At 39.4% G+C, this 27,579-nt stretch overlaps 1 protein-coding gene across 4 annotated transcripts; it reads left to right on the top strand.

Moving 5' to 3' along the window:
* Positions 1–27,579, top strand: LOC124394559 (protein KIAA0100-like). Of its 4 annotated transcripts, none has more exons than XM_046862867.1 (41): positions 1–185; positions 732–869; positions 4,017–4,143; positions 4,361–4,410; positions 5,710–5,851; positions 5,938–6,056; positions 6,145–6,205; positions 6,436–6,643; positions 7,026–7,149; positions 7,224–7,348; positions 7,458–7,525; positions 7,630–7,766; positions 8,069–8,187; positions 8,402–8,568; positions 9,053–9,323; positions 9,405–9,610; positions 9,835–10,876; positions 11,795–11,986; positions 12,080–12,282; positions 12,378–12,496; positions 12,792–13,015; positions 13,189–13,379; positions 14,109–14,208; positions 14,485–14,684; positions 15,336–15,633; positions 15,716–15,873; positions 15,964–16,170; positions 16,978–17,077; positions 18,708–18,890; positions 18,989–19,110; positions 19,187–19,342; positions 19,528–19,649; positions 19,765–19,945; positions 21,088–21,174; positions 21,399–21,407; positions 22,012–22,122; positions 22,228–22,363; positions 22,661–22,782; positions 22,976–23,077; positions 23,169–23,303; positions 26,629–27,579. In XM_046862867.1, the coding sequence occupies exons 2-41, from the start codon at positions 802–804 to the stop codon at positions 26,806–26,808; spliced, it is 6,672 nt and encodes a 2,223-aa protein (XP_046718823.1). In that variant the 5' UTR covers positions 1–185; positions 732–801; the 3' UTR covers positions 26,809–27,579. The 4 variants fall into 4 exon arrangements, with proteins under 4 accessions (XP_046718823.1, XP_046718824.1, XP_046718825.1 ...); XM_046862868.1 differs by having other exon boundaries at positions 2–185; positions 6,439–6,643; XM_046862869.1 differs by lacking the exon at positions 21,399–21,407 and having other exon boundaries at positions 2–185.

Raw genomic sequence — 27,579 nt, 5'->3', positions numbered from 1 at the left:
TTATATCTATGTTTAGTCCATTTTGGAGTAAACTCCTGAGCCTGGCTGCCTCTGCCTTCACGCCTCAGCAGGAGCAGCAGCAGCAGGAGCAGGAGGAGCAGCAGAACGGAGACGAACTCAGAGGAACCGAGAAGAGCTGAGAGGATAAACACTATGCGCTTTCATTCCTGACTCTTCGCCATCATGTAAGTGTTCCTCAAATGTGCTCCTCATGCATAACCAGGTTCGTTTTCATGAGCCGTATAACCTGTTTAGGAATTTCCAATTGCATGTAAAGCTCGTGCTAGATCAGCTAACTAGCACAAAGCTGTCAAAACTCTGTAGAGTTCCCTCAAACAAACAGCTAGCGCCGCTTAGCTTCGATTAGCTTAGCTTCTATTGACTTGGGGGAAAACAAACAAACATTTTTAGACTTTATTTCTTCCCTTTATTTTGCAAATGATTCCTCATTAGATATCAGTAAGACATGTATATAATTTACGATGGTCGGTTCCATCCAGTTAACAGTCAAATTTCGCAGTTAGCCGTGTAGCTAATTTGACTGTGAAGACCTGTAGCTGTGCAGTTCTACTGTACACTTCAGGCTCCATATGGAGGTCAGGATTAAGATCTAAATCAAAGGTGGGTTTATATTTAATCCTAGTTTAAGTGATTATAACACGATCATCTATTATGTAAGGTGAAGGCGTTTATATGATGTGAATTGATTTCTGATGCTTTCTCTTTTACAGGTGTTTTGAATGCACTGAGTTGTTGTGGATTACTGTATGATGAGCAAGAGGTTTGGATTTGTACAGCACCATGGCCGCTCTGCTCATCGCCCTTCTGCTCTTTCTGTCTGTGGGATACATGTTCATCCTGATCTGCAGGTGATCACCTTGATCATTCAAAGTCGAAACAACCACACACTCGCTGAAGGGAATGAAGATATTGAGATATTTTATATATACACTGATGTTAACTCTTTTCACTTGTCTTCCTGAGTAACATGTTATTAAGTAACAGCTGTGTGTGTGTGTGTGTGTGTGTGTGTGTGTGTGTGTGTTTGCTTACTCTTTGTGACTTTAGTTCTCTGTCCTTTTGTCTACTCTGTTTGCATGACTCTAATTATGAATGATTTATGACCACACTATCAGGTATCACCCAGAAGGAAATCGCCTTCCTTTTCAGTCTATCAAGGTTTCTTCCTTAAGGAGTCTTAAGGAGTTGTTTTTGTTGCTCATTAAGTTTGTAAGTCTACATCCAGATTCATAAATTCTGACTACTGCAGCCAGGCAGGTCTTCCTGATGAAAGACCTTCAGGGTGCAGAATGCAGCAGCATGACTTGTTTTTATCCTCTTTGAGTTCTCCCAGACCACATTACCGCTCTGCTGCTTGTGCTGGCTTCCTGTAGCTGCTCACATCATATAAAAAAATAGACCAGCTCCCCCGTTATTTTACCCTGTATTGTACCATGCCTCCTCCGATCCTGATCTACTGCTCTACTGCTTTATGGGTACATGGAAGGCATGCTTCCAGATTCTTCTCTGTTTTGGTACTAATGGTGGTGGAACGGACTTCCATTTAATGCCTGAGTCAAAATAGTCAATGTGCAGCTTGTACAGCAGTACAGATTTACTGTCCTCTAAAATAATTCAACATACAGCCATTATTGTCTAAATAACTGCCAACAAAAGTGAGTACACCCCCTTAGTGAACATGTCAGAACTGTGTCTAAAGTGTCAAACTAGTAAGAAAGTGTAAAGTGACACTGTGCTCCACCAGTCCAAAGTTAAAGTGACATTTCAGTGCAAATAATGCAAATGATTGTGCAGCGAAGGAAAGTGAGACAGAAAGAGAGAGAGCGGTCCCAGTCCCAGGTGCTAGCTGTTTCCTGGTTCAAACTCCAAATGTCCTGCGGGAAGAAGCTCCTCCCCATTCTCAAAAGAGGAAATAGTCCTTTGTTGGGATGGCTGAGGTCCTTCACAATCCTTCTGGCCCTGGTCCGGCACTGCTTGCTGTAGATGTCCTGCAGGTCAGGGAGTTTGGTGCGGATGGTATGTTCAGCTCACCCTCTGGAGGGCTCGCCTGTCCTGCATAGTGCTGTTTCTGGACCAGGAAGTGATGCTACCCAATAGGACGCTCTCAATGGTGCAGGTGTAGAAAGTCTTTAGCAGCTGAGAGGGTATTTTAAAGTGACTTAAACGTCTTAGATGGTACAGACGCTGCCAGGCCTTTTTTCACCAGGGCGTTAACCTTCTTCACCTTCAGCTTTCTCAGCAAGGCAGTTGTCATCTTGGTGGTGTGTTTGGGGTACATGTTGGAATCCATGTTTTTCTCAATGAACCACAGCTCCTTAGTACCAGCAGCACTTATGCAACCTCAGACCATGATGCTACCACTACCTTACTTGACTGTAGGCAAGACTTAAGATTAAGAAGAGGCTTCCATCTAGGACGATGGCCATGCAAACCAACTATTTGCAGCTATTTGTAGTGTAAAGCGTACGGTCTGAGCACTGACAAGTGAACCTTCTGCTTCTGCATGTCTGCATGTGAATGCTTTTGTACCTAACACAGAACGAGAACTCAACTTCTTTGATGGACCCTTGCGAGGCCTGTTCCAAATGAAACCCGTCTTGGAAAACCTCTGTATGACCCTGGCCCTAGGCCATCTTTGTGGAGAGCAACAATTCTAATTCTCAAATCCTCAGAGAGTCTTCACCATGATGTGCATGTTAAACATCCAGTGTGAGAGAATTGTACTCAAAGCACCAAATTTTAACTGTTCTAATACAAGATACACAAATTTGTGTATGGTTCTGTTAAGCAGAAAAAAACTTGAGTATGATGAAAGGACATGTGGATTTTGCACAGCTGTTATCACTTTGGGTGTACTCACTTTTTTGACAGCTATTTGAACAATAATGGCTGTATGTTTGAGCACAGAAATCTGTACCACTATACAAGCTGCACATATACTACTGTAAAATATATCCAAGTTTTATTTCTATAGTATTGTTCCTTGAGGCGATACTAAAATGGTTGCTGAAATGTGAAGTGTACTCACTTTCGTAAGATACTGTATATACAGTACCAGTCAATAGTGTGGCCACATGGTCTCCTTCAGTGTTTTTATTTATTTATTTATTATATTCTACATTGTACATAAATACTGAAGACATCCAAACTATGAAACAAGAAGTATTAGGTAGTAAACAGAAAGTGTTAAACAGCCCAGAATATATTTTATATTTAAGATTGTTTAAAGTAGTTACATTTATCTTTGATGACAGCTTGGCAAACACATGGCATTCTTTCATCATTTTCACAAGTCATTTAGAATTGTTTTCATTCACAGATGTGTTTTGTCAAGAGCTCATTATAATGTTTCTTACCTTATTAATGTGCAGAGGAAAGGATGAGTACAGAGAAAATAGCCCCAATAGTGCTATTACAACTACTGCCATGTTATGGCAAGAAACACTTATAAGTAAAGTGACGAAAAAAAAAGTAACAAAGTCAATCCTGACTTTAAGAAATGAAGGTTAGTCAATCTGGGGGAAAAAAAGAATCTCAGAAACATTGAATGTATGCCCAAGTGCAGTCTGCAAAACCATCAAACGCTATGATAACAGGTAACAGGCTCCTGTGAGCACTTTGTAAGGAAAGAAAGACCAAGAGCTGCCTCTGCTGCAGAGGAAAAGAGTGTGCAAAGCGGTCAAAACAAAAAGGCTGATTTATATTTTATTATTTTTATATTTTATCTTTTGGGTTTTTTTGTTTCTGTTTTAAATTTTTTTGCTTAAAACTGTATGAAAGGTAAATTGTAGTATTGATTTTAAATAAGAGAAGATTCTCACTGTTAAACTGAGCAAATGTGTGCACATTTCTACTGTTTAAACTTCAAGTAATTTCAGCCCTGTTATATCTGCAGGATAAGTGATGAGAAGTTTATATAGATCCATGTACAATTAAAGTATTACTGTACAACAGAATAAAACGTGGTGTAAGATGTTTTGATTTTCTCTTTTCAGATGGCTCTTCTGCAGGCTGGCGGTGCGATTCTTTCATAACGTCCTGAAAGCAGAGTTGAAAATTAAATCGTTGGGTCTCCTTTCACTTAGAGGAGTCAGCGTACAGTTCTTGTCTCAGCATACACTGGTGGGTGAACTTAAGGTTTTTTAATAGTGTGTTCAACAAGACAGTCTTGCAGTTCTGAATTTTCTGGGATGATTTGAGTTCATTTTCTTATATTAAATTTCACAGCATTTCCTTTTATCTCTTTCTTTTATAATTGACTTTATTGTAGCAGCTGCAGGAAAGTTTGAAGAGAAATCTGCTTATTGGAAAAATATTGTCTAATTGATTTGTCTTGTAGGAAATAGACAGAATATGGATTTCAAGCAAATTATTCAACCAGGACTTGCCGTAAGTATTGGAATTATGTAACACGCATGAATGTATTTGTATTGTTTCATGTTTTACACTACTGACAGCACTGAAATAGCACAGCACTGTTGAGTTTTCAAATCCGATTGGTCAGAAGGTGTTTGTTTTTTTGTTACAGTGCTCTTCTAGTAGTAGCACAGGATTATATGCTAGGCTATTTTTTCTGTTTCATGGACGATGGCTGACGCTCTATGTAATTTAAGACTAGTAATTAAAAACAGTCACTAGGTTTTTAGTCAGGGGAGAGTCTTCAGGACAGAGGACTTTGCACTTTCTTTTTCTCAGTAGAACAGGAACAATAATTCCAGGAACTAACTAGTTTTGCAGATGTTCTGCACCGAAAATGCAACTCTGCATTTTGTTCCCTAATAATAATCATTGTAATAAATGGTAATATTGCTTTGGATTTAGAGGAATATAACACATTGGGATGTGAAATTAGATTACAGTAAGCAACTTCAGGGAGTTCAGTTTAATCACCAACACCATCCTTTTTTTTTATTATTTATTTATGAGACCACTCCTCCAAGTGGATAATCCCTTACATAATATCATTACATATTTGTGTTTATCCACATCTTTAGACGACTGAGCATTGTTGTATAATGCTACATTGATTAGAGAATTATGATAATTAACCATATCAAGGCTTTTAAAGTCATTGGAATTGGTGTGGTCGATTAAATAAGTGCTCCGGCTTTCCATTTTTGCCTACAGCCTTCAAACTCAATGAAATAACAGCCAGAATGCCTAATTTTATTCAAGTTAATTTAAGTGGATTGTAATAGGCACCCTTTATAAGATAAACACGCTTTACTCTGGTCTCCAAATTATTTGTTTGAGTCCTGCATTGAGGGAGAAAACAGAATTCTTAGCATAGACAGCTAAAAATACAAACGTGACAGTTACAGACTGCGTTGTTCACCTCTGTGTGAAGTAGTCGCATCACAAATTCTGCTTTAGTCGAGTAACTTTATGCTAAACAATATTTGACTTTTCATAGTAGGAAAAAAGGAAATGTTGAATTGATCATGATCATTCAGACAATCATTCAGATTAATTCACACACACATTATTTAGGTGTTGTTGGTGTAAAAGAGCTGTGCAGCAGAAATATTTAAATGCTAAGATAATGGATATATAAAGTTATTATATTGTTCTGTGGTATGTTGGGAAAAGTTCTATTATTCTTTCTGTAAATATTTGCATGAGCATCATCCTCTGAAAAATCCATGTTGGTTGACCACTAATACCCACATGTGGTTGCTTGTGCTCCAGGAGATACTTGGCACTATGTGTGGGTGAGACTCGGGTACGGATTGACCTGCAGGAGCCTCTCAGGCCACAAGCGACCCAGAATCCGGATGGAAATCCCAGCAAGTCACCTGTTAGTCCTTCAACACTGCGCTCTTTGTCCCAGGTGGGCTTCCGAACACACACCAGCTTATCTCTGAATCTCTGCGTGATTTGTTGCCATTACCTCTTTTCCCTCTTTCTGCTCTGCAGATGCTGTCACTTCATGTTGGCTCTTTGAACGTGATGGTTCTGAACCTGCTGCTGCCGGAGTCCCTCTGGCACATGACAAGCACCGCTATAACTCTTCTGCTCGATCACCAGTCCAAGAGGTAGAAAATATGCCTGGATTTTTATTATTGGAAGGACAGTCATAGATTAAGAAGTTGTGCTAAGTCTAGTGGTTCTCCTGTTTTGTAGGTTGGCCTGGGATTTTACTGTGGGACAGATCAGCAGTAAAGTTTTAAAAAGCAGCAGGCTGGTGTGTGCTCATTTATTCTTTATTAAATTCTTGTTCCTGCCTAGAATTCAATTTAGTATCTGATTCATTGAAAATGTTTTCATTGTAGACTTGTCTTGTACACAACATGACAATGACCCTTGTTTTTTTTTTAATACAATATCATATCTAAATGCTGCTGTCAATAGTGTATGCAGTAAATACAAATCCACGGTCATTCGAAGCTGCATATTAAATCAGTTTCCTGTCAGCAGGACACGTGTCTGGCGGAGGTGTCTCTGGGCTTGGCTGTGAGTGGTGATGTGAGCTTGCCCGACTTGCGCCCTGGCCAGCTGGCACTCAGCGTGAGGACGCTGTTGGCAGAACTGCATGAAGGACTCTTCCATTCTCAGCTGCTTCTTCCGAAAGCAGGTTCTATTACAGAGACTGATACTCCTGCACTAAAAGAGGATGCACAAGGTGTGTAGACTTGCACCAGGGCTGCTCAGCTTTACTTAACTATATGTGGAATAGGGGTGTAAAACAATTTGATACACGTGAGTATCGCGATATTTTGTTTGGCGATACTGTATTGAATCCTAAAAATGTCGATATTTGGAGAAAATAAATTCATGGCTGTTGTTTCGTTTTCAGGTTTTTTTTTTTATCCCGACCGCTAGATAGATAGCAGCCTTCTTATCTATGAAATTGACAGAGACAGGGAGTACTAGCTTAAAAAAAAAAAAAAAAAAGGTCTTCTATTCAATTTTTATTTTAGCTAACGTTAGGTGAAACAATGTATTGGCTTTTAAGTGACATCACATTATTAGACTATTTAATTGATGAAGATTTTATGTCCCAGAACATGCAGAAGATGAGTATTTCGAGGTGAAAGCCATAGAGAAGGTTTACCGTACGATTCCCCAGAAGGTCAATGTGGAGTTTGAGAACACTAACATAACCCTCTCGATGCACAGCCAGAAGCGGTGAGTGCACAGCTTTATTTTGAGGATTTGTTCTATTTGCTTTCTTGCTGTGACTTTTTATTTGATTTTTCCAGGCACCTAAACTGGACACTGAAATCTTTAAAGCTGGACTACGACTGTGATGAGGAGCAACTTCCCCTGAAAGGGCTTGCTCCTGAACTCAAATTCCCTCACAGCCGTGTAGATCTCTTGCTGGAGGGTAAACCGGGATCACACACACACACACACACACACACACACACACAGCTCTCTGTTTAACATTTTGAGATGCTACTTTTTTATGCTTCTCTCTTCCTTTCTCTCTGTAGATGGTCTTCTTCTTTCACAAAGCCGGCAACGGATTATATGTCTCACGTCACTAAAAACTGCGCTGCAGGTGAGCTGCAGGCTCTGGATTCTCTTCTCATCATATCTGCATTTTTGATTAAACAATTATTTAACCTTGTTTTAAATGGTTTTATGTTTGTTTCTTCTTTGCAGGTGACATCTTTAGATATCTGTGGCTCAGTGACAGTCAGCACGTGCATCATCCACTACCGCCAGCAGGAGTTCTCTCACTGGCTAGACTTGTTCCCATGGGAACAGCTCATTCATAGGAAGGCCACTCACCGGAAAAAGTAGGAAGACTATTATTTCCAGTATCTAATGCAAAAAAATTAAAAACGTATTGTTTAATTAAGCTTAGATTTGGGAGGTGGGACATGGGAAATGCTAGCTCAGTGGTTAAGGTTTTAAGGACTTCTGATTGGAATTTTGTGAGTAAAATCTCAAAAAAGCCAAGCCGCCACAGCAAAGTCCTTAATCCGTAACCGCTCAGTCATATAAGTAAGTTTGTTCTGGATATGGGGAATCTGCCAAATGCCATAAATGTAAATGATTTTAAGGTTTTTTGAAGTTCTATCTTGTTCTATTCCTGCAGGCGTTTTCCTCTCCTGGACGTTCCTGTGAGATTCAGCTCTACTGTGTCAAATGTTAATGTGTCTATTCAGCTGGGAGACACTCCCCCCTTCGCTCTGGGTTTTATTTCTGTCAGTTCAGGTACTCACAGCAAATTAAGTTCATATGAATCGGCATTCGATTGAAAATTCTAAATTTAATCGTACATATTTTAAATAATCTAAAGTTCTTTCCTTTGAAAACAAACCAGACCCAGAACAATAAGAATATATATATTTTTTCACTTAGTATTTTTTATTCTCACATATCAACATCCTTTCCCTTACTAATGGTGAATATTCATGTTTGCACACAGAACTGCAGTATTTCGTGGATTCCACGAAACAAGACAAAAGCATGACACTGTCCTTGGACCATTTTTGGTGGAGGGTGGGCCAAGGCTCTCACATCCAGCAAGCTCCTCATCCACCAGGCAAACATGTGTGGGGCGAGGCATTCATCGTGGACTCTTTCACAATGCAGGTAAAACAATTCAGCATTTCATGTAGTTAGTTATGTCAGTAACCTTTATGTTCTCTTCAGTATTTTCAGGTTCTATTAGCAGAAACTTGAAACAGACTATGTTGTCTGTATCTAATTCAATATCTAAGTGACTTCCAGAGAGTTTTTTGGTTCTTTCCGAATGATTTTTTGAAAATCCAGTTGTTTCCTGTAGCACAGTAACTCAAATCTGAGTGTGTGAATATGATACTATAATTGTGTCCAGCAGATAAACTGATTAGATTTTGGAATTGATCTAAACAGGGACAACATTTTGGCATTTTGGAACATAGTCACATTATTTTAATGACAGTTTGATGCATACAAATGAGTAATAACAAGAACTAGACTTGTTGGCAGTCAGGTATACAGTATGACTGTAGGCATACAGTCATTGAAAGGAATATATACACACTTTTTTTGCACAATGTTATTATTAATATGTATTGTGTGTCGGATATGGCAGGGCAGCTACAGTAATTCCCAGAGTGTGGACTCCAGTTCCTCAGCCAGTGTCTGCGTGGAGTCTAGTTTGCAGGGCCTACAGATGGAGCTCTCTGAGACCTGTGCTCTGTGCCTCTCTCGCCTTTTCTCTGTCTTTAACCTGGGCCAAGCTCAAAATTCACTCGCTCCGGCTCCGTCCGTTTCACAAGAGTCAGCATCTCAATTGCCTCCAGTTTTGAAACTTCAGCTCAACCTGCAGGATGTCAACATGTTCACGCTCTCCAATGTAGCAGGTAAATACAGCTGGAAGGCATTTTTTTATCGTATGAAAGACTGCATTATACCTATAATTCTGTCTGCTTCTGATTGTGTAGGAGCTGTGGTATTTCGGATGGATAAAGTAGGAGCCACTAGCTCTGCTGAGAGCTTACAAGTATTGGTACACGGTGTGGCTCTGTCTATACTAAAGTCACTCAGCGAGAGCACTGAGCCGTGCCACCCTGCAGACCAGGCCTGCAACCCTGTTGTCAGTCTCAGCAGCCTCACCGTGGTCTACCTGAACACCAACCACACACTGGAGGTATCTCAGTGACAGGCTTTCACCCTTCAACTCCATGTTGCTCTGTTTCCTATAGACTATGAATGTATTATGTATTTATTATTATGTATTTACTCTCACCAATTATCACATTTTATGCAGCTGCATGTGTCAACATTCAAAAGCACCTGATCTACAAATTGTACATTTTAACAGAAATTTCTTCCGATTTGATTGACGTGTTTTCTCGTTTATTTTGTGCACAGATGAAGAGTAAAAATGCTTTGGCCCTGCAGTGGACTCCATCTGACCACATGTTTCTGTATCAGCATGTCTGTGAAAGTCTTAGCTGCTGGAACGCTCTACATGCAGTGCTAGGCGTAAATCAGAAAGAAGTCACCTTACCCTCTCCACCCTCTTCTGCTTTAAAAAGCCTCAGCATGCGTTTTGTTCTGGCCAGTACCCAGCTCACAGCACATGTCGCCGAGAACAACTTCGTTATTTTGCGAGCTGAGGCTCTGTCTATTTCCAAGAAGCCTGGAGCTACTCATCTCAAATCTCCTCAGGTGGTGCTTAACTTCGATGGCAATGACATTTTTACATTCTCTGAGCCAGAGGTGAACATGTTTGATAAGTCAGATGAGCGACAGCAGCATCGCAATCGCTTCTCGTTTCTGTCAGCAACACACAACCGTGCCTGGCTGTTTTCTTTCCCGGTGCTCACTGTGGAATTTCCTTACCAGTACAACTTCTCCAGCACTTTTGACAAGGCAGTCAGTGTCCAGAAATGGCTGAAGAGCCTCCACAGAACCGCTTCCACCGAGCCTGAGCGCCTTACCCCTGACCTCTTCTTTAACATAGACCAGTTCTCCTTCGTCTTCCTGGATGACGTGTTCGAGATCAAACTGCGGGACAACTATGAGCTGATGAAGGATGAGAGTAAGGAGAGCGCCAAACGCTTGCAACTACTCGATCGCAAAGTGGCCGAGCTGCGCAGGATGCACGGAGAACTGCTGCCAGCACGCAAGATCGAGGAGCTGTACGCCTCGCTGGAGCGCAAGCACATAGAAATCTACATCCAACGCTCACGTCGCCTCTACGCCAGCACTCCGATGCGCAAGGCACTGCTCACGTGGAGCGTAACAAAATTTGAAATGGTGGCTTTGGCTGATCACTCGCTGCACGGGCCTGAGCGTATGCGTGAGCTGCTCTGTGAGATCGACTCTGTCAGCCCCTTTCCCAGAGATGGACTGCCTCTAGTAGTGCAGTGGTGTCGTGCTGTCTCATTCAAAATGAACGCTTTTTTGGGTCAGTAGAATGTAATCTTTACATTTATATACCGGTAGTCCCCGTGTTACAATGGAGATGCGCACCGATGACCCCCGTCATAACTATTAATAAGTCAAGACATGGCCTATCCTACCCAGGAGTCTTAAAGAATAGGGATCAGTATTTGGTAGTATATTGTAATTTGTTATTAATTTAACAAATACAGTACATAATTGAGCAAAACGGAGCAGTACTGACCTGTATAAACAATACTAGGGGTCGACTGATATGGGTTGCTTTTCTCAGGCCGATGCAAATATTATATAATAAAATTGCTTAAATTAAACATTAATTGAACAACACAAGCCTCTTCAATCAGTGCACTTGTTGCCAGGTTTCGGTTCCTGTGCCGACCTGTAGCCTAAACTGCAGCAGGTTGAATGCTTACTAGCAATTCGGTTTAAATACGTTACTCACACTCTCTCTCCAAATGTTATTCTGTATCCAAAAGTAATAATAATTCATTTTATTTATAGGCGCCTTTCTCAACACTTGAGGACCCCGGCTTCCTATTGACCAATGAAATATATAAGGCTAGATTAAGAACAAAAGATGAGAACCAATGAGCATGGGTGACATCAAACGGGGCTGACGAAAGCAAACAACAACATCGAGTAAAGAGGGAACGCACAGACACCTTGATGTCATTTCATGCACTTGTCTTTAAAACTTAGCAGACACGATTGGAAAAAAGCTACACAAATCCATGTAATGATCGTGGCAGGTGCCTGCCTGCGAAAGTAAAATAATTTTATAATTTTGTCTTATCGTCAGTGAAAGATTGAAAAATTGCAATTGGGGACCATCTGTACGTTTAATAATGTGTGTGTAAGATGCTGTATAGAACATTTTGTTTCTTTTTTGTTAACGTCATCTTTCATTTTACTTTTGCCATAGTGAGAATCCGGGATTACCCACGATACCTGTTTGAGATTAGGGACTGGGAGATGTCGGGGCGTCTCATAGGTACAGAGCAGGACGGTCAGGTGCGTGGACGGCGCAAGGAGGTGGTTCAACTCGGACAACCCTGGGGAGACGTGACCGTTTACCGTAACATGCCTTCACTCAAATTGTACTATGATGTCACTTGTGAGTTGCAACATATTTGTTTTCATACTAGACATACTTTGAAAATTTGTGAGCTCAATATTTCATATTTTACTTTGTTTCTTATTTCTTCAGCAAACATATCACTGTATACCATTGTATGGGGGCCATGCTGGGACCCAGCATGGACTCTGATTGGCCAGGTAGTGGATTTACTGACCAAGCCCACTGCTGACCCTTCTCCTCTACTGGCTTGGTGGGATAAAAGTAGGTTGCTCCTGCATGGACGCTGGTGCATGGACATCGATCAAGCCAACCTGCACCAGCTTGCCACCGAGGTACACCCAGACATTGTGATGTTTGATCTTGTGTTGCAGTTAGGAATGCTGGCCTGTTTCATGGCTTATTTCACAGAACCTGTATATTTTCACAGGACCCCTATAACACTACAGAAAACATGCACTGGGAGTGGAACAAGCTCAACTTTGACTGGAACCCTGGACAGTTTGTCTTTAAGGGTGACTTGGATGTCAATGTTAGGACTGCCTCAAAGTATGTCATCGATTTTAATGACTTAAATGTTAAATTATCAAACCAGACGTTTTAAAAAAACATTTAAAATATTTGGATCAGCAGTGATTTTTATATTTGATATTTTAAATTGCAATAGCTTCTATAGCTTCTATTTAAGTGCATAAAGTGTCGAAATGTAGAAATAATGAATACATTTTTATTAATGCTTTTTAAATGGTTAATATTATGAAGAGCACCACTACATGCTCAATCTACTGAATCTGTCATTAAAATAAATCCTGTATAAGCCTGTATCGTATCTTGATCATTACAGGTATGATGATATCTGTTTCCTTCACCTTCCCAACCTGTGTATGACGCTGGACCTGCAGTGGCTTTGCCACGGCAACCCACATGACCACCACTCAGTAATGTTGTGCAGTGCAGAGAGCGTGGCTGATGTCACCTCAGGACAACCACACGACTCCTATAGGGCCTTCCGCTCAGAAAACCTCAACCTCTCTATTACAATGGACCTGAACCAGAACAGCGGCACAGGTTTTTTTTCTCCCAGAATGTTTGTAGACCGTTCCCCGGGCTTTACACTGGTTAGAACGTTGAAATGATCTTGGATTTTTTCCCTTTTATCTGTACACTTGGCTAAAGACTTTCAGACTTTCAGATGATAAAAGTTGTCAAAAAAAATTCTGAGCATTTCTGTTTGCTTTCAGAGCCCAGTCAGCCTCGCATACTTCTGTATAGCAGCACTCTGCGCTGGATGCAGAACTTCTGGGCCACATGGACCAGTGTCTCACGGCCCATCTGCAGAGGAAAACTCTTCCACAGCCTCCGGCCCACCCGCAAGAAGCTGGGCCAGCACTACAAACAGCTGTCCTATACAGCAGCATTTCCTCAGCTGCAGGTCATAAACTGGTCACCCTGTTGACTCTCTTACACTCAAATACACACACACACACACACACACACACACACACACACACACACACACACACACACACACACACACACACAAAGCAATATAAAGTAGTATTATAAGTTTGGACAGACAGCTACATATTTATCCTGTTTCTGAATAACATTTTTACAATACACAAAAAAAGAATTGGTTAGAGCCTAATAAGAGGTTGTGAAAAACAAAAGATTAATACACTAAGTAATTGTAACCGACGTTAAATATATTGAAAATCTCTGCATGTTCACCGCACAAAAGTCAGTGAAGCACTTTAGTTAATATTCACTTCGAACATCATCATGAAAGAAGTGTCATCTCTGTTCCTGTGAATTGTTTTTAATAAACTGCTGATCTCCTGAGATTTTCACACATAGTCTCGAGTGTGTACATAGAAAGGTGCAAAAAAGTTTATTGCAGCATAATATCACTAAAAGCACTGCACCATTTTTCCAAACCATGTGATCGAATGTTCAGTTTTAGTTCACAGGGTTTTGTCACCTAAATCGAGACTAAATTAGAAAGTAATAAGTAGATAACTAAAATATAAAGAAAAATATATTGTAAATAAAAATATATTAAATGTACCTGTTTTTTCACGTTTGCTCTGTTAGCCAGAAATCAGAAGATTTTAAGTCTCGAGTCAGTGATTTATTCTTGATTTACTTTGATTATTTGCAGGTTCATTATTGGGCATCTTTTGCTCAGCAGCGGGGAGTTCAGCTAGAGTGTAATAAGGGTCATATCTTCACCAGAGGAGCACAAAGGCTGATACCTCAGGGTGAGAGTAAACACACTTACGCATTCAGTAGTGATGAGGGCCAGCATTTTTTCTTGAAACCAGGGGGCCAGATTATTAATCCAGACTAACACATTTTACATAATTTATCTTTTTATTTTTATTGAGGGAACTTGATGTACAATTAAATCAGTTTTATATTTAATAAATGAGTTTATTAACTTTAAAACTGGTGCAGTTATGCTCAATCAACTGGACAACTTTGTTAAATTACACACAAATGTACACATCTCAACATACAAGTTTGTGTTGTTGCAGCTGGCACGGTGATGAGGAGGCTGATCTCAGAATGGAACGTGACTCAGATGGTGAGCGAGCTGTCCTTGGTCACGGTGCATTTGATGTCCTCCAGTTCAGACGAAACAGCTGACCACCAGATCAACGCACAGGTGAAGAAGACCCATTTACTCAGCCTGTCTTCACTCAGCTATCAGAGACAAAGCAACCGCATGGAAGAGGTAAGTCCACATATTCACTCCACATTCATTCATTCAAAAGCATGGGTAAAAACGATTTATTTCTATATAATTATTAGTAGATGCACCTTACATTTATTATTTAGAAAGTGCCCAATAATTTGTGACTGATATTTGATATGTAGATTAATTTCTCTGCACCACTGCTGCTACTTGAATGACGCATTACAACACTACGGAGACCAAGGCATGTCCTGAAAGTTACATAAAATATAGATTAACATGGCAGAGGTAGAGCTGTAACTTCCTTAACATAGAACAGGAAATGATCATTTGGTTTTATTTAATCCTTTTTTTTTTTTTGCATTACATCTGCATCTGTTAGAAGTCAGAAGACACTTAAATAAATGTATGATTCGCTGTTTGTCTGAATCAAAGAAATAAAAGCGAACTATCTGTTTGAATATATTTTGAATTGCATACATCTAATTTTTTTCATTTCATCACATTACATTAAATCGCATTGTGTTGAATCAATCACGGGCGAATTGCTTTGCATCAGTAGCTGCTTTAATGTATTGTATCCAATCACATCAGCTTCAGTTATGTAGATGCACAACACTAATCTATGTGGGAGCAATGGACCAGTAAACTTTATTAATTGTGGTGTAATCACTTTTTTGTTTCCAACAGGAAGTCAGTTTAAAGAGCGAGTTCAACGCCTCACACACACACAAGCTGTGTTTGGTGGATCTGCGTGCTTCATGGACTGCCACCAACAGGAATATTGCCTTTGGTTTGTATGATGGTTACAAGAAGGCAGCTGTACTGAAGAGAAATTTGTCCACAGAGGCACTGAAGGGCCTGAGGATCGACACACAACTTCAAGCTAAGAAACTTAAACGCTCCATGTCCACCTACACACCTCACACTGCTCTTTCTCCCCCGATTGCACCTCCTGCCAATCGCACAGAGAAGAACCAGAATGAAGGTGCACTGTTTTCCTATTTTTTTTATATGAAGTTAATGTATTATGTGAACATTATGGCTGATTGTCTTATTGTGGTTTGCAGGCACATCCATGCTGCAGAAGCTGATCGAGGAGACGGATAAGTTTGTGGTGTTTTCTGAAGAGGACGCTGGAGTGAGTGACCAGCTGAGCGGAATTGCCGCATGCCAGAGAGACGACGTGTACAACCACAACTGGTGCATTGAACTTGTCAACTGTCAGGTAGAGGACCAGGCTTTATTTTTACTTGGAAACCGTTTCCATCTTGTTTGTTCCATTTGTATTCGAATTGGGCTGTTTGTTTCGGTTTAGATGATGCTGCGAGGCACTGAGACAGCAGGGTGTGTGCTTGTTTCGGCTGCGAAAGCTCAGCTGCTGCAGTGTGAACATCATCCAGCTTGGTATAATGATACACTGAAGCAGAAGACCACTTGGGCCTGCTCACTGGACTGTATGCAGTATTTTGCCACCATGGAGCCCAATCCTTCAGAACAGGAGGATGGGCAATTGTGGTTAGAGGTCAGTTCATTTACCTGGCTTTGCTGTCAAAGAGCTTCAAAGTGACACTGTATGTATTAAAGGTGTGTCAGAAAATATTGATCCAGCTGAGTATTGTGATATTTTGTTTGCTGATACTGTATCGATTCTCCAAAAAGTTATATTTAAATAAATAATAAATAAAAAAGATTAATAAAAGATTCATGGCAGTTTTGAGCTTATATTCCGACTTCTAGATCAGATAGTAGTCTTCTTATCTCCGAACTTAAACAGTTATAGGAAGTAATAGCATAAGGGCACACAACTAATGTAAGCGTTTAACATTAGTGGGGTGGCTTCTGTAAAAACTATTATGGGTATAGCTTCCACTGGAATTAATAGCAACGTTGACTGACTTAACACAAGTAAAAAAATGTCCATGTTGGGTACAATGATAATTGTTTTCATGTATTGCAAAACACTTAATGCCACTGAGGTGTAAGATCTGCAAGGCTAGGACAGGTTTCATGGTATAGGTGGGTTTAAGGGGTTAAGGGTGAGCAGTGTCATATCAGATGTAATTATTGCAAATGCAGATCCCACTGTGTTCTGGTTAATTTGAAAATATTCCAATATATCGTCTTGCTTACAGTATCCCAACATATCCTATTGCAGCCCTGTATCGTGATGCGCATCACGTCCTAGTATGTATGATAAGTACAGGTCGATCACCACGTCGGCCATCTTGGAATTTTAATGAAAGGATCTGAATTCAGGCTTCTGTTATTAACACTTCATACAGACAGCTTTTGAATTAAAGGAGATATGTGCTTTTTTTGTGACATGCAGGTAAAAAACATTGAGGAGCACAGGCAACGGATCTTGGACTCTGTGCAGGAACTGATGGAGAGCGGGCAGGCCGTGGGAGGCATGGTCAGCACCACTACAGGTGAACTGGTGTACTTGTGCTGGGAGAGTTGAGTCTATCAGGCAATTAAACTGGCAGAAAATTAAAGTAACAACCTGTACTGTGTAATAATAAAAAAAGTGTTTGGTAAAACTGTACTATGTAGCCAAAAGTTTGTGGACACCCGAGCATCACACCCATATGAAGTTCTTCCCAAAACTGTTTACACAACGTTTGTCTAGAATATCTTTGTCTTCCTTAGCATTACAATTTTACATTCACTTGAACTAACAGGCCCAAACCTGTAAAACTAAAGACATGAACATTGAACCCTTTTATTCTCCCCTGACATTATTAGCTGACAATCATGTGGTTGAATGGATAGAAATTCCCACAGTCTCGCTCCAAATCCAGTTGGAGAGCCTTCCCATAATGTGGAGGTTACGCATATGGGTGTGATTAGTCCTCAGAATTTAGGTAATATAGTGTATGTGATGACTTTGGGTGTAACGCTACACAAATGCATGGTTTGTTACGTACCATGGTTTTTAAGTCAGGTTTCATTAGGAAGAAATGCCAAACCTAAAATTGTAATTTTTTTTCTTAACACAGTTCATGATTATTAACATTTACAGTTCATTAGTATTAACATTATAAAAATTTTTGTAAAACAATTTTGCTGCTTGGTTAAATTATATATATATATATATATATATATATATATATATATATATATATATATATATATATATATAATATTTTATTTTAAAAAAAAAATAAATATATATATATATATATATATATATATATATATATATATATATATTTAATAAATCACATTAATGAAATACATTTTTATGTTCATAAAATTAAGTAATCGATTATATTGTCACAAATTAAATTGTTCTACTCAACTGTTTAGTTATTTCAGAATACTGCAACAAATGTCTTCATTTCTTCGATTCTTCATTCATTCACTCCCTCGATATGCACAAAATTCTTCGAGCTGTACATAAAATGCAAAAGAATCCATATCGATAGACTCTGCCAGTAATTTCATGTATGGTCAAAACAATATGAGTTAAACAGCGCACTACAAATAGTATTTTGGCGCACTGCAAATCGTGTTTCTGGTACAGAGTTTCTTTTATTTATTTTCTTTTATTTATTTATTTATTTTTGTATACCCCCGGCATTATTGTGTATGTTTTCAAGTTTAATAATATTAAAAAAATTGCACTCAGAGTGCAAGGTGGAGACTAAAAGATTTTTCGGTCCTCCACTTAATAATAATCAGATTTTAATTGTGTTCCACACGTAAAAAGGATTGGGTTCAGTACGAATACGTGTACCGTTACACCATGATGACTGATTTGAATTTCATTGTACTGCTTTTTAAGGCTGCCAAACCATTTAGCAGAAAAAAAAAAGTAATTAAATAAATAAATGAGCATAATTTATTTACGTATATATTATCACATGCATGTTTTATTTTGTGAGTCAATAAATATTCTTGCTTATCTTAAAAACTTTCATGTGATTTTCACAACAGTAATGTTAGTTATGCTTGCACAGCTACTAGGAACTGCAGTTTCTTCATTTGTGAGTAGCACCTTGTTAATGTTTGCCGTGAGCAGTGAGAAAACGTGTGAATGCTTTCTGTATGCATCAGACTGGAACCAGCCGTCACATGTGCAGGAGACTCAGCAGGTCCAGCGCATTATCTCACGTTGCAGCTGTCGCATGTACTACATCGGCTACAGTCACGACATTGACCCAGAGTTAGCTACTCAAATCAAACCTCCAGAAATACGTGATCAACATGAAAAAGAGGACCTGCTTAAGAAACAGGCTGGTAGGATCAATCATTTTCCTAAAATGACAATGCAGAACATTCCTGAAATTTTGCGTTATATTGTATATCCAAGCTTCTATTTCTGTTATGGTTGCCAGGTGCAGTAGATACCTTCACCCTTATTCATAATGATTTGGAGATCTCCACCAACCCAGTGCAGTATGCAATGATTCTGGACATAGTCAACAACCTCCTGCTACACGTGGAACCCAGACGCAAGGTAAAAGATTTTTGTAGTCTGAATGCCTACTGGGTTTAAAGAAGAATGGCTTTCTAAAATGCACTTTCACTCACAGGAGCACAGTGAGAAGAAACAGCGTGTGCGCTTCCAGCTGGAGATCTCCAGCAATCCTGAGGAGCAGCGCAGCAGCATTCTTCACCTGCAGGAAGCCGTTCGCCAGCATGTGGCTCAGATCCGTCGACTCGAAAAGCAGATCTACTCCAACATAAGGGTCAGTGTGTAAATTCCTCCACTGCTTCACAGCGCTCTGTTTGCTAGACCAAGTTTAAGTGGAATCCCATTTGGTCCTTTATCATATTTTCATTGTTGGTGATTGGTTTCAGTGTGGTGGTTCCTTAGGACAGGCTTAAAACCTTTACCTTTACATGTTTTCACACTTTGCTCAAACTCCTGCAGTCCCAACCTGAGGAACTAAGAGGAGATGAGCTGTCTGACATCAACATGCGCCTGCAGAACCAGCTCAATCAGGAGAAGACTGACCTGCAAATGAAAAGTGAGGAGCTCAACATCCTCATCAGGTGACTGTACACTCGTCATTCATGACTTTATGACTACATACAGTATTTACAAAGTTAGGTGGTTATTTTGGGAATGTAAATAACTGCTAATAATATATAAGCACTTTCTTTCCAGATGTTTCAAGGACTTCCAGCTGCAGCGGGCGAATAAGCTTGAACTGCGAAAACCTCCAGAAGACGTGAGTGTGGTGCGTCGTACCGAAATCTATTTTGCTCAGGCACGCTGGTGTCTCACGGAGGAGGACGGCCAGCTGGGTATCGCTGAGCTCGAGCTGCAGAGGTTCATGTACAGCAAGGTGAGTTTGGTATTTACAGAAAATTACAGTACCATTACAAACATGATTGATTCACTTTCTCCAATTGAGTTAATTCAGGGTCAAATCACTCCAGTGGAACCACACTAGATTTGGATTGGAACCGAACTGAAGTACTAAAGCACAGACTAAATTACTTTTGCAGCTCTGAGCAATATTTACAATGAAAGGCGATTTTTTTTTTTTTGTTTGTTTGTTTTGAGCTTTAATCTGAAATTTTTTAAAAACACTTATATGAAATAATTTAGTAATCAAATAAATACAATTTTTTTATAATAATAAAAAGTATATATATTATATTTTTTAAAACACTACCACATATAGTTTACTAATTATTCATAGTAAAATGCCTGTAAAAAATATATATAAAAAAAATCATGTCACATTCAATAATGTCATTGTGGGTGAAAAAAAATAGAAATTGTTCTTTTGCACTTCCTGGCTGTTTGGTTGTTTGGGTTTTTACCCAAGTGTTCTTAAAGGGAAAAATTCAACAAGGTTGTATTTAACAGGCTTAGTGCTGCTAATGTGAAAAGCCCCTTAGGATATTTATGTAAAAATAATCAATCAACCCTACAAGTTTCTCAGGGATTGATTTGTTTAATTATGTGGAGTGTGAAGGGAACTAAATGCTCTGTTTGCTGTTAAACGTAGAGATTGACCGATTATTCAGTTTTCCAAACTAATCGGCAACGATAGTTGATTGCTAGAAATATCGCCTATCGGCAAAAATCCATACCGATAGCTCTTCTGGCTTCCAGTCAGTCACTATTACAGAAACGGCCTCTAAAGGAGAATCACAGACGCCCCTTGCTGTTTGTTTTTACACGTGAGACTGCACAGAGAGCGCTATATTATATTTATTATTTATAATTTATTACTCCTATAGTTATGTATTAATAAATATATTCACGTTTTCCTATAGCACACAGTTGATTAACAAATGTCTTAATTCCTTCCATTCTTCATTCATTCTCTCAGTTAATAATCAGTTGATTATTCGGTTATCGGCACGTATGATCCAATCTAGCTATCAGTATCCGTATAATCCAAAAATCTATTTTTTAATATCAGGTATATAAAGTTTTTATACTGAGGTGAAAGTTTTTCTGCTTTTTCCACAGCTGAACAAATCTGATGACACGGCAGAACATCTTCTGGAACTTGGCTGGTTCACTATGAATAACCTGCTTCCCAATGCTGCTTATAAGGTACTGCAGTATGCATTCATTCAACAAAAACCTTTCATTTTTAAGCAGAAGTTTATGGACACAGTAAAATAGACTAGTTGTGTATCTGGGAATAAGATAAGAAGTTCCAGAGATCATAATCAAGGCAATGTTTAAACATAACTTTACTGCACCGCTTATTGCTGATTCAGATTATTTAGTCTTGTAAAGCCTTATAACGTTTCTACTTGGTCTCTTTTCCGCAGCATGTCAGGGTACGTATGGTATTGAGTCTGCTCCCAGCCATCTTTCTCATTTCAACTGTAGAGGATACACTACATGGCCAAAACTTCTGACCATGCCGTCCATTTGATGTTTTTCTCAAACAATTGGCACAAAAATAGAACTGTATAAAACATATTTTTATGCTGTAGTACTACAGTTTCCCTTCAGCTGTTCAGGGATGACGGTGGCTGTCTCTGTACACAGTGTGAGCTCTATGTGTGCCAGGGAGCACAGAGCCATGATCTCACACATCATCAGGGGGACTAAAGGGAGTATTATAGCCAGGTGTCCACAAATCTTTGGCCATATAGTGTACCATGGCATCTGCTCTATGATAAAAAAAAAAGCTTGCAGGAATTTACTGTTCTTTTTAGTCAATATTTGTTTGATTTTGGTCGTTCATGTTCATCTGTGATTTTTGTTTTGTTTTCCTGTCACTGCTATAGTAGCTTATATGGCATTTTGCGAGTAGAAAAAAGGAATATGAATTAAAAAAGAGCTATATGAATTTTAGCATGAGTGTGCATTAAATTACATTACACGTGTTTTTTTTTTTGTTTGTTTGTTTGTTTTTTAAACTGTTTTGCTGTGAAGGTGGTGTTGCGTCCTCAGAGCGCCTGCCAATCAGGACGCCAGCTTGCCCTCCGCATCTTCAGCAAAGTTCGTCCCCCTGTGGGCGGGATTTCAGTCAAAGAGCATTTTGAGGTCATTTGGATAAAACTATAATACTATATAATAACCTATAAACATACTCAAAGTACATAATAACCGTTTGCTTTGCACCGTATTAAAGCGCGTTTTAATGACTAGGTCAACGTGGTCCCACTTACCATTCAGCTGATGTACCACTTCTTTAAGCGAATGATGGGGTTTTTCTTCCCCGGAAGAAATGTTGAGGAGGAAGAAGTTGGAGATGAAGAGGATAAGTTACGAATGGTCACCACAGGTTTGAAAAATTGTAGTTAAATTAAACAAATCTCTTTTTCTCTGCCTTTTTTTTTTCCTCTTCTGTGTGTAGCCCTGACAAGCTGATATCCATACTGCGCTGCCTTTTGTCAATATTAGTTTTAGCTTTCTTGTGCTTTGGGAATTTTGGCTTCTTAATGACTGTGACCAAGGTCATACTGATAGCTCAGGCCTGGCTGTAAAAAGCTCAGCTCGTTCCCATTGACTGGAGGTACTTATGATACAGGGTCGTCCTGATGTCTGCACAATAAGACCGCTTTTGCCTCCCACAATGCAGGTGTTGTAAAACCACGGCAACTATCTGAGGACTCAATAGGAGGGCTGGGCCCCAGTAAAGGAGTCACCCAGGGAATTAATCGCACATCCGGGGTCAGGAGGTCATTTCGTAAACCACCAGAGGTAACACATAGAAAAAAAAAAAACATATCTGGTAAATTGATTACAGCAGTTACTAAGACTTTACTGCATTTCCTGTGTATAATTCAGTCTCTTGTTAGAAATAAAAACACCTTGACATCTAGATTAAAATACGCAGTTTCCTTTAACCTAAAACAAGCTAAAAGGCTAAATCTATGCTTCTTTTTTTGTGCAGTATCCTATTGATGATATTGATAAAATGAAAGAGAGAGCTGCAATGAACAACTCGTTCATCTACATAAAAATCCCTCAGGTTCCCCTTTGTGTCAGCTACAAGGTGAGTGCTTCAGTGAACCCCTGTTTTTTTTCTTCCCCACTGTAGGATGATATAATGGATAAAGACCTTGCAATGTTTTCTAAATGTGCAGGGTGAAAAGTCCAGTGTTGACTGGAAGGATTTGAACCTGGTGCTGCCCTGTTTGGAGTATCACAACAACACCTGGACGTGGCTGGATTTCGCCATGGCTGTGAAAAGAGACAGTCGAAAGGCTCTGGTTGCTCAGGTACTTAAGAAGAGATGATTAGATTACAGTATCAATATGTGAAAAGATAATGAGGCAGCTTAGTTTTATTTTTCTCTAAAACATTGTTTTAAAACACTAACAATAGTGATGTCTGGTTAACTTATTATTCATAGTAATATTTTGGGTAAAAACTCTGACAGTACTTGAACCTCAGTAACAAGTCATTGTAGGTGAAAAAGTCTCATTGTGCTCGCTGCATAATTCACTTCTGGCTGTGCATTTCGTTCAAAAATAGAATGCCCACTGTAACCATAACAACCATTCAGTTTAATTCCTCTTTGTGTATAGCGCTTTTAACAATGAACATTGTCTCAAAGCAGCTTTACACAGATAATGTGGTGATAAAGAATGAATAAGATGTTCTTTATAAGTAAGTTTGTCCCTGATGAGCGAGCTGGTGGTGGCAAGGAAAAACTCCCCGAAATGGCATAAGGAAGAAACCTTGAGAGGAACCAGACTCAAGAGGGAACCCATCCTCATCTGGGTTGCACCGAATGTCCATTTATTACAGATAAACGATGTTGAGGTGTGCAGTGATGGTGATCAGATACAAACTGTAGTGCTGAGTCAGTGTAGCAGACAACACTTACCAGTCTTTCCTAATGTTGGATAACTAACTAGCTCAGCTTGCTATCTACATCAGATTATTCATTGTCAATCATAAATAATGAATAAATATTGGTTAAACTTTGCCACTGTACCATTGAAGGCAGTAAATCTAAATAATTGGTTAATCTATAAAGATATAAAGTATTGATTTCTAGTCTCGTTGTTGGTTAAACATTTTTTCTGCAATTTCTTACTTATTCTCAATTTGCGTGTGGGTTAAAAACGCTGTAGACGAGAGATCAGTTACAGCTGATTTACGCAAACTAATAAACTAGTGTGTCACTGGTTTTAGTGATGACTTTCTTGCACTTCTCAGAAATGCTTTCCTCCCAGTGCAGAGCTACATGTGCCACCTTTTAGAAAATCAGCATCTGTCAGTTTGCAGACTTTCCCTTGTAAAAAGTTTTATTGAGCACTTGATCTGTGTCGCCTGTCTGCAGCTTGTCATGAGCATCAGATTCAGTAATTACTCTCAATAATTATTCTGCTGATTGGTAGCGAGTGGAATGAGCTCTTTAGTCTGCAATTGCACGTTTCTCCACTAGGAGTTTCTACATATGAATGGTTAAAGAGTGTAGAAACATGTAGATGCACAGTTTACATTAGGGGTAGTAAGTTCGCATCGGAACAATACCGTATTTTTCGGACTATAAGCCGCTACTTTTTTCCCACGTTTTGAACCCCGTGGAACGAAGCGGCTAATATATGGATTTTCCTGGGTTTTTCCCAGTTTCACAAACTTCAAGACAAAAAACTGGGCGACATAACATTAGACCAATGAAATTTCTGAACGGAAACGAAAAAAACGCACCACACCTGTGTTCTGAGCTGCACGGCATCGGGAGAAAAACTTTTAAACGCACAACCATGCCAAAAGATAAACTCTCGAGAGAAATACAGTGGTACCTTGACCTACGAGTTTAATTCGTTCCGTGGTCGAGCTCGTATCTCAATTTGCTCGCACATCAAATCAGTTTTCCATATTGAAAATACTTAAAATGGCATTAATCCGTTCCAACCCTCAAAATGACCCCCCGTTTTTGTTTCATGTTATTAAATTAGAAAATACATTTCTAAATAACAAATCTTGTATAAAAACATAATAGAAAGAGTATGTAAAGATATAATAAGGTTTTATTCAGTGTATTTTCCTTGGAGACGAGACGACTTGAGCTAACGAAAACGCCGGTGGGGTGTGTGTGTGTGTGTGTGTGTGTGTGTGGAGGGGGCGGGGAGGCGATGAGCGGAGGCAGAGGGAAAACTAGTTTTTTACTATCACTCCTGTACACTACATATCCCTAAACTTAAAAATTTTTACGTTTTCTTCTTTGCTTATCTTAATTTTCATCACAATCTTCGCTTTCTGGCTTCGCTTCGCCATCTAGCAGCGGCGTCTCGAGCTCGTACCTCTATTTTCGCGTAACAAAGCAAAAAAATTGATCGAGTGACCGCTCGTACCTCAGAAAACTCGTACATTAATGCACTCGTAGGTCAAGGTACCACTGTAGTTGTGAAAGGAAGGAGGAAGACAGTGAACAATGACTTTCTTGGTAGGCTACTGTTTAGATACAAGCCGTTGTAACGCGTTGAGTCTGGGTGAAGGAGAGCTCACTAACTCCAGTTACAACAGAAATCATATAAGCACAGACAGGTTTCCAAAACTCGTGCTTTTTTATTTTTCTTGACAACAGCGTTATGGGTTAGTCAAAGAAACTTAGAAATGAGCATCAGAAAATAATGAGCACATAATCCTCAGTCTCACACGCACACACACGCAGTAATACCATAAGAATGCAGTGACGTGCTGTTCCCAAAATGCCGCTCTGCTCTTAAAGGAGCCACAACATATTTCACCCGTTACACCGTGTTACAGACACTGTCTTTCGGTAAAGCCTGTGTAAAGTTCATTAGTTTCAGTGTAGACGGCTTATACAAGGGTGCGCTTAATAGTCCAGAAATTACGGCAGTTAATGATGTGGTGCATCGGATACCAATAGAATAAAAGGTTGCCATTTTACACTAAAATATTTACATTGATTAAAAAGATTTATCTAAATATAATTATTAGTAGGTGCGCTATACGATTATTTAGAAAGTGACCAATAATTTGTGACCAATATTTGATATGTAGACTGATTTCTCCTCGCTAAACTGTTTCTCAAGCGCGTTCTCTCTGCTCCACTGCTGCTACGTGAACATGACGTATCGCAACACGACCAAGGCGTCACATAGAATATACATAAACATGGCAGAGGTAGAGCTGCATCTTCCTGGAGACGGAACAGGGAAAAACACTTCCAAATTATTATTTTTTTTGCACGTGAAAGGCGTTAGAAGTCAGAAGCCACTTAAGAAAGATTTATGATTTGCTGTCTGTTTGAACTTCTGTACCATACAGAATTGCATAGAATCATGTTTTTTTTCCATTGAATCTCATTGTGTTTAATCAAATCGAAACTTGCATTGCATCATAATAGTGAAGAATCATATCACGTCTTCACCTGCTTCATATGTATCTTAAATGTAGCGTATTGTTGGCTACGCATCAAGATGCGAATTGCAGAATTGCAAAGATGTACATCCCTAGTTTACACACGAGAAGGAAAACTTTAAGAACAGCAAGTGTATTAAATCAAACTGTTCTTGCATTGCTCTGTATTTTACATATCGTTAACTTTATTTCGCTTCTGCACAGATGATTAAAGAGAAGCTGCGTCTGAAGCCTGCCTCGGCTTCCGAGTCTCGTGGAAAAGCAGCAGAAGGAAAGTCTGACAGCGGCCTGAAGCAGATGGAGGATGAGAAAGCGCGGCTACTGATCGGCCTCAGCACCACAGACAAGAGCTCCGGCAAGAAGATCTTCAGCCGCAACAAGTGATTCCTTTCTGACGATACAACATTTTTTATTTTTATTTTGGTGGACCATGATGAAGTGCTGAGCAAAGCTTTCGATTTTAACTGTATTTCAAGTAGAGTTATTGAGACTTTGAGGTCCATCCTGGCTGTGGGTTTCTTACACCCTGAGGAGACATCCTCATGTGTCTCAGTGCTGATAGAATTAAGGCCAGATTGATCATCACCCTGCTGTTTTTTTTAAGGGATTATTGTTCAATTCTCACACACTCTTTTGTGCCATAAGTGTTTCACATTTTATCGTAGTTCACTGCATTATACACGGTCTTTACTTATCAGGATAAACATTTCAGCGAGCCCTCAGGTGTTTAAAATGTTAGAGTTGTGTTTATGACAGAAGCAAAGTATCGAATGCACAAAATAGTTGTGTTTTAATGACTGCCAACATCTCTCCTGCTGGCCCAGGAGATCCTGCAGAGTCTAACGGAGGGTATTGCTCCACATTTTATGCACTTCGAAAAAACCAAGAGGGATCAGCAATGGGTTTCACTCCAGAGGTCTACTTAATATAATATTTCACGTAGCTAAAAATGCATTTACATTCACTTACCTAATGCCTTGACCACTTAACAAGTTGCACTGTCACTGAAAAGGCCCTTAAGAATCGATTCTATAAATATCTAACTGTAATTCCAGAAAGTAGCAGGTATTTAATATAATATTATTGTTGCTCTAAGATTTACTGTACTAACATTTGTGCAATATCATGACACAAAGTAAAATGAATATCTGTTGA

The sequence above is a fragment of the Silurus meridionalis genome, chromosome 12 (genome assembly GCF_014805685.1).
Source record: "Silurus meridionalis isolate SWU-2019-XX chromosome 12, ASM1480568v1, whole genome shotgun sequence".
Lineage (NCBI taxonomy): Eukaryota > Metazoa > Chordata > Actinopteri > Siluriformes > Siluridae > Silurus > Silurus meridionalis.
The sequence above is the reverse complement of the archived record's forward strand: the minus strand, read 5'-3'. Positions and strand labels throughout refer to the sequence as shown.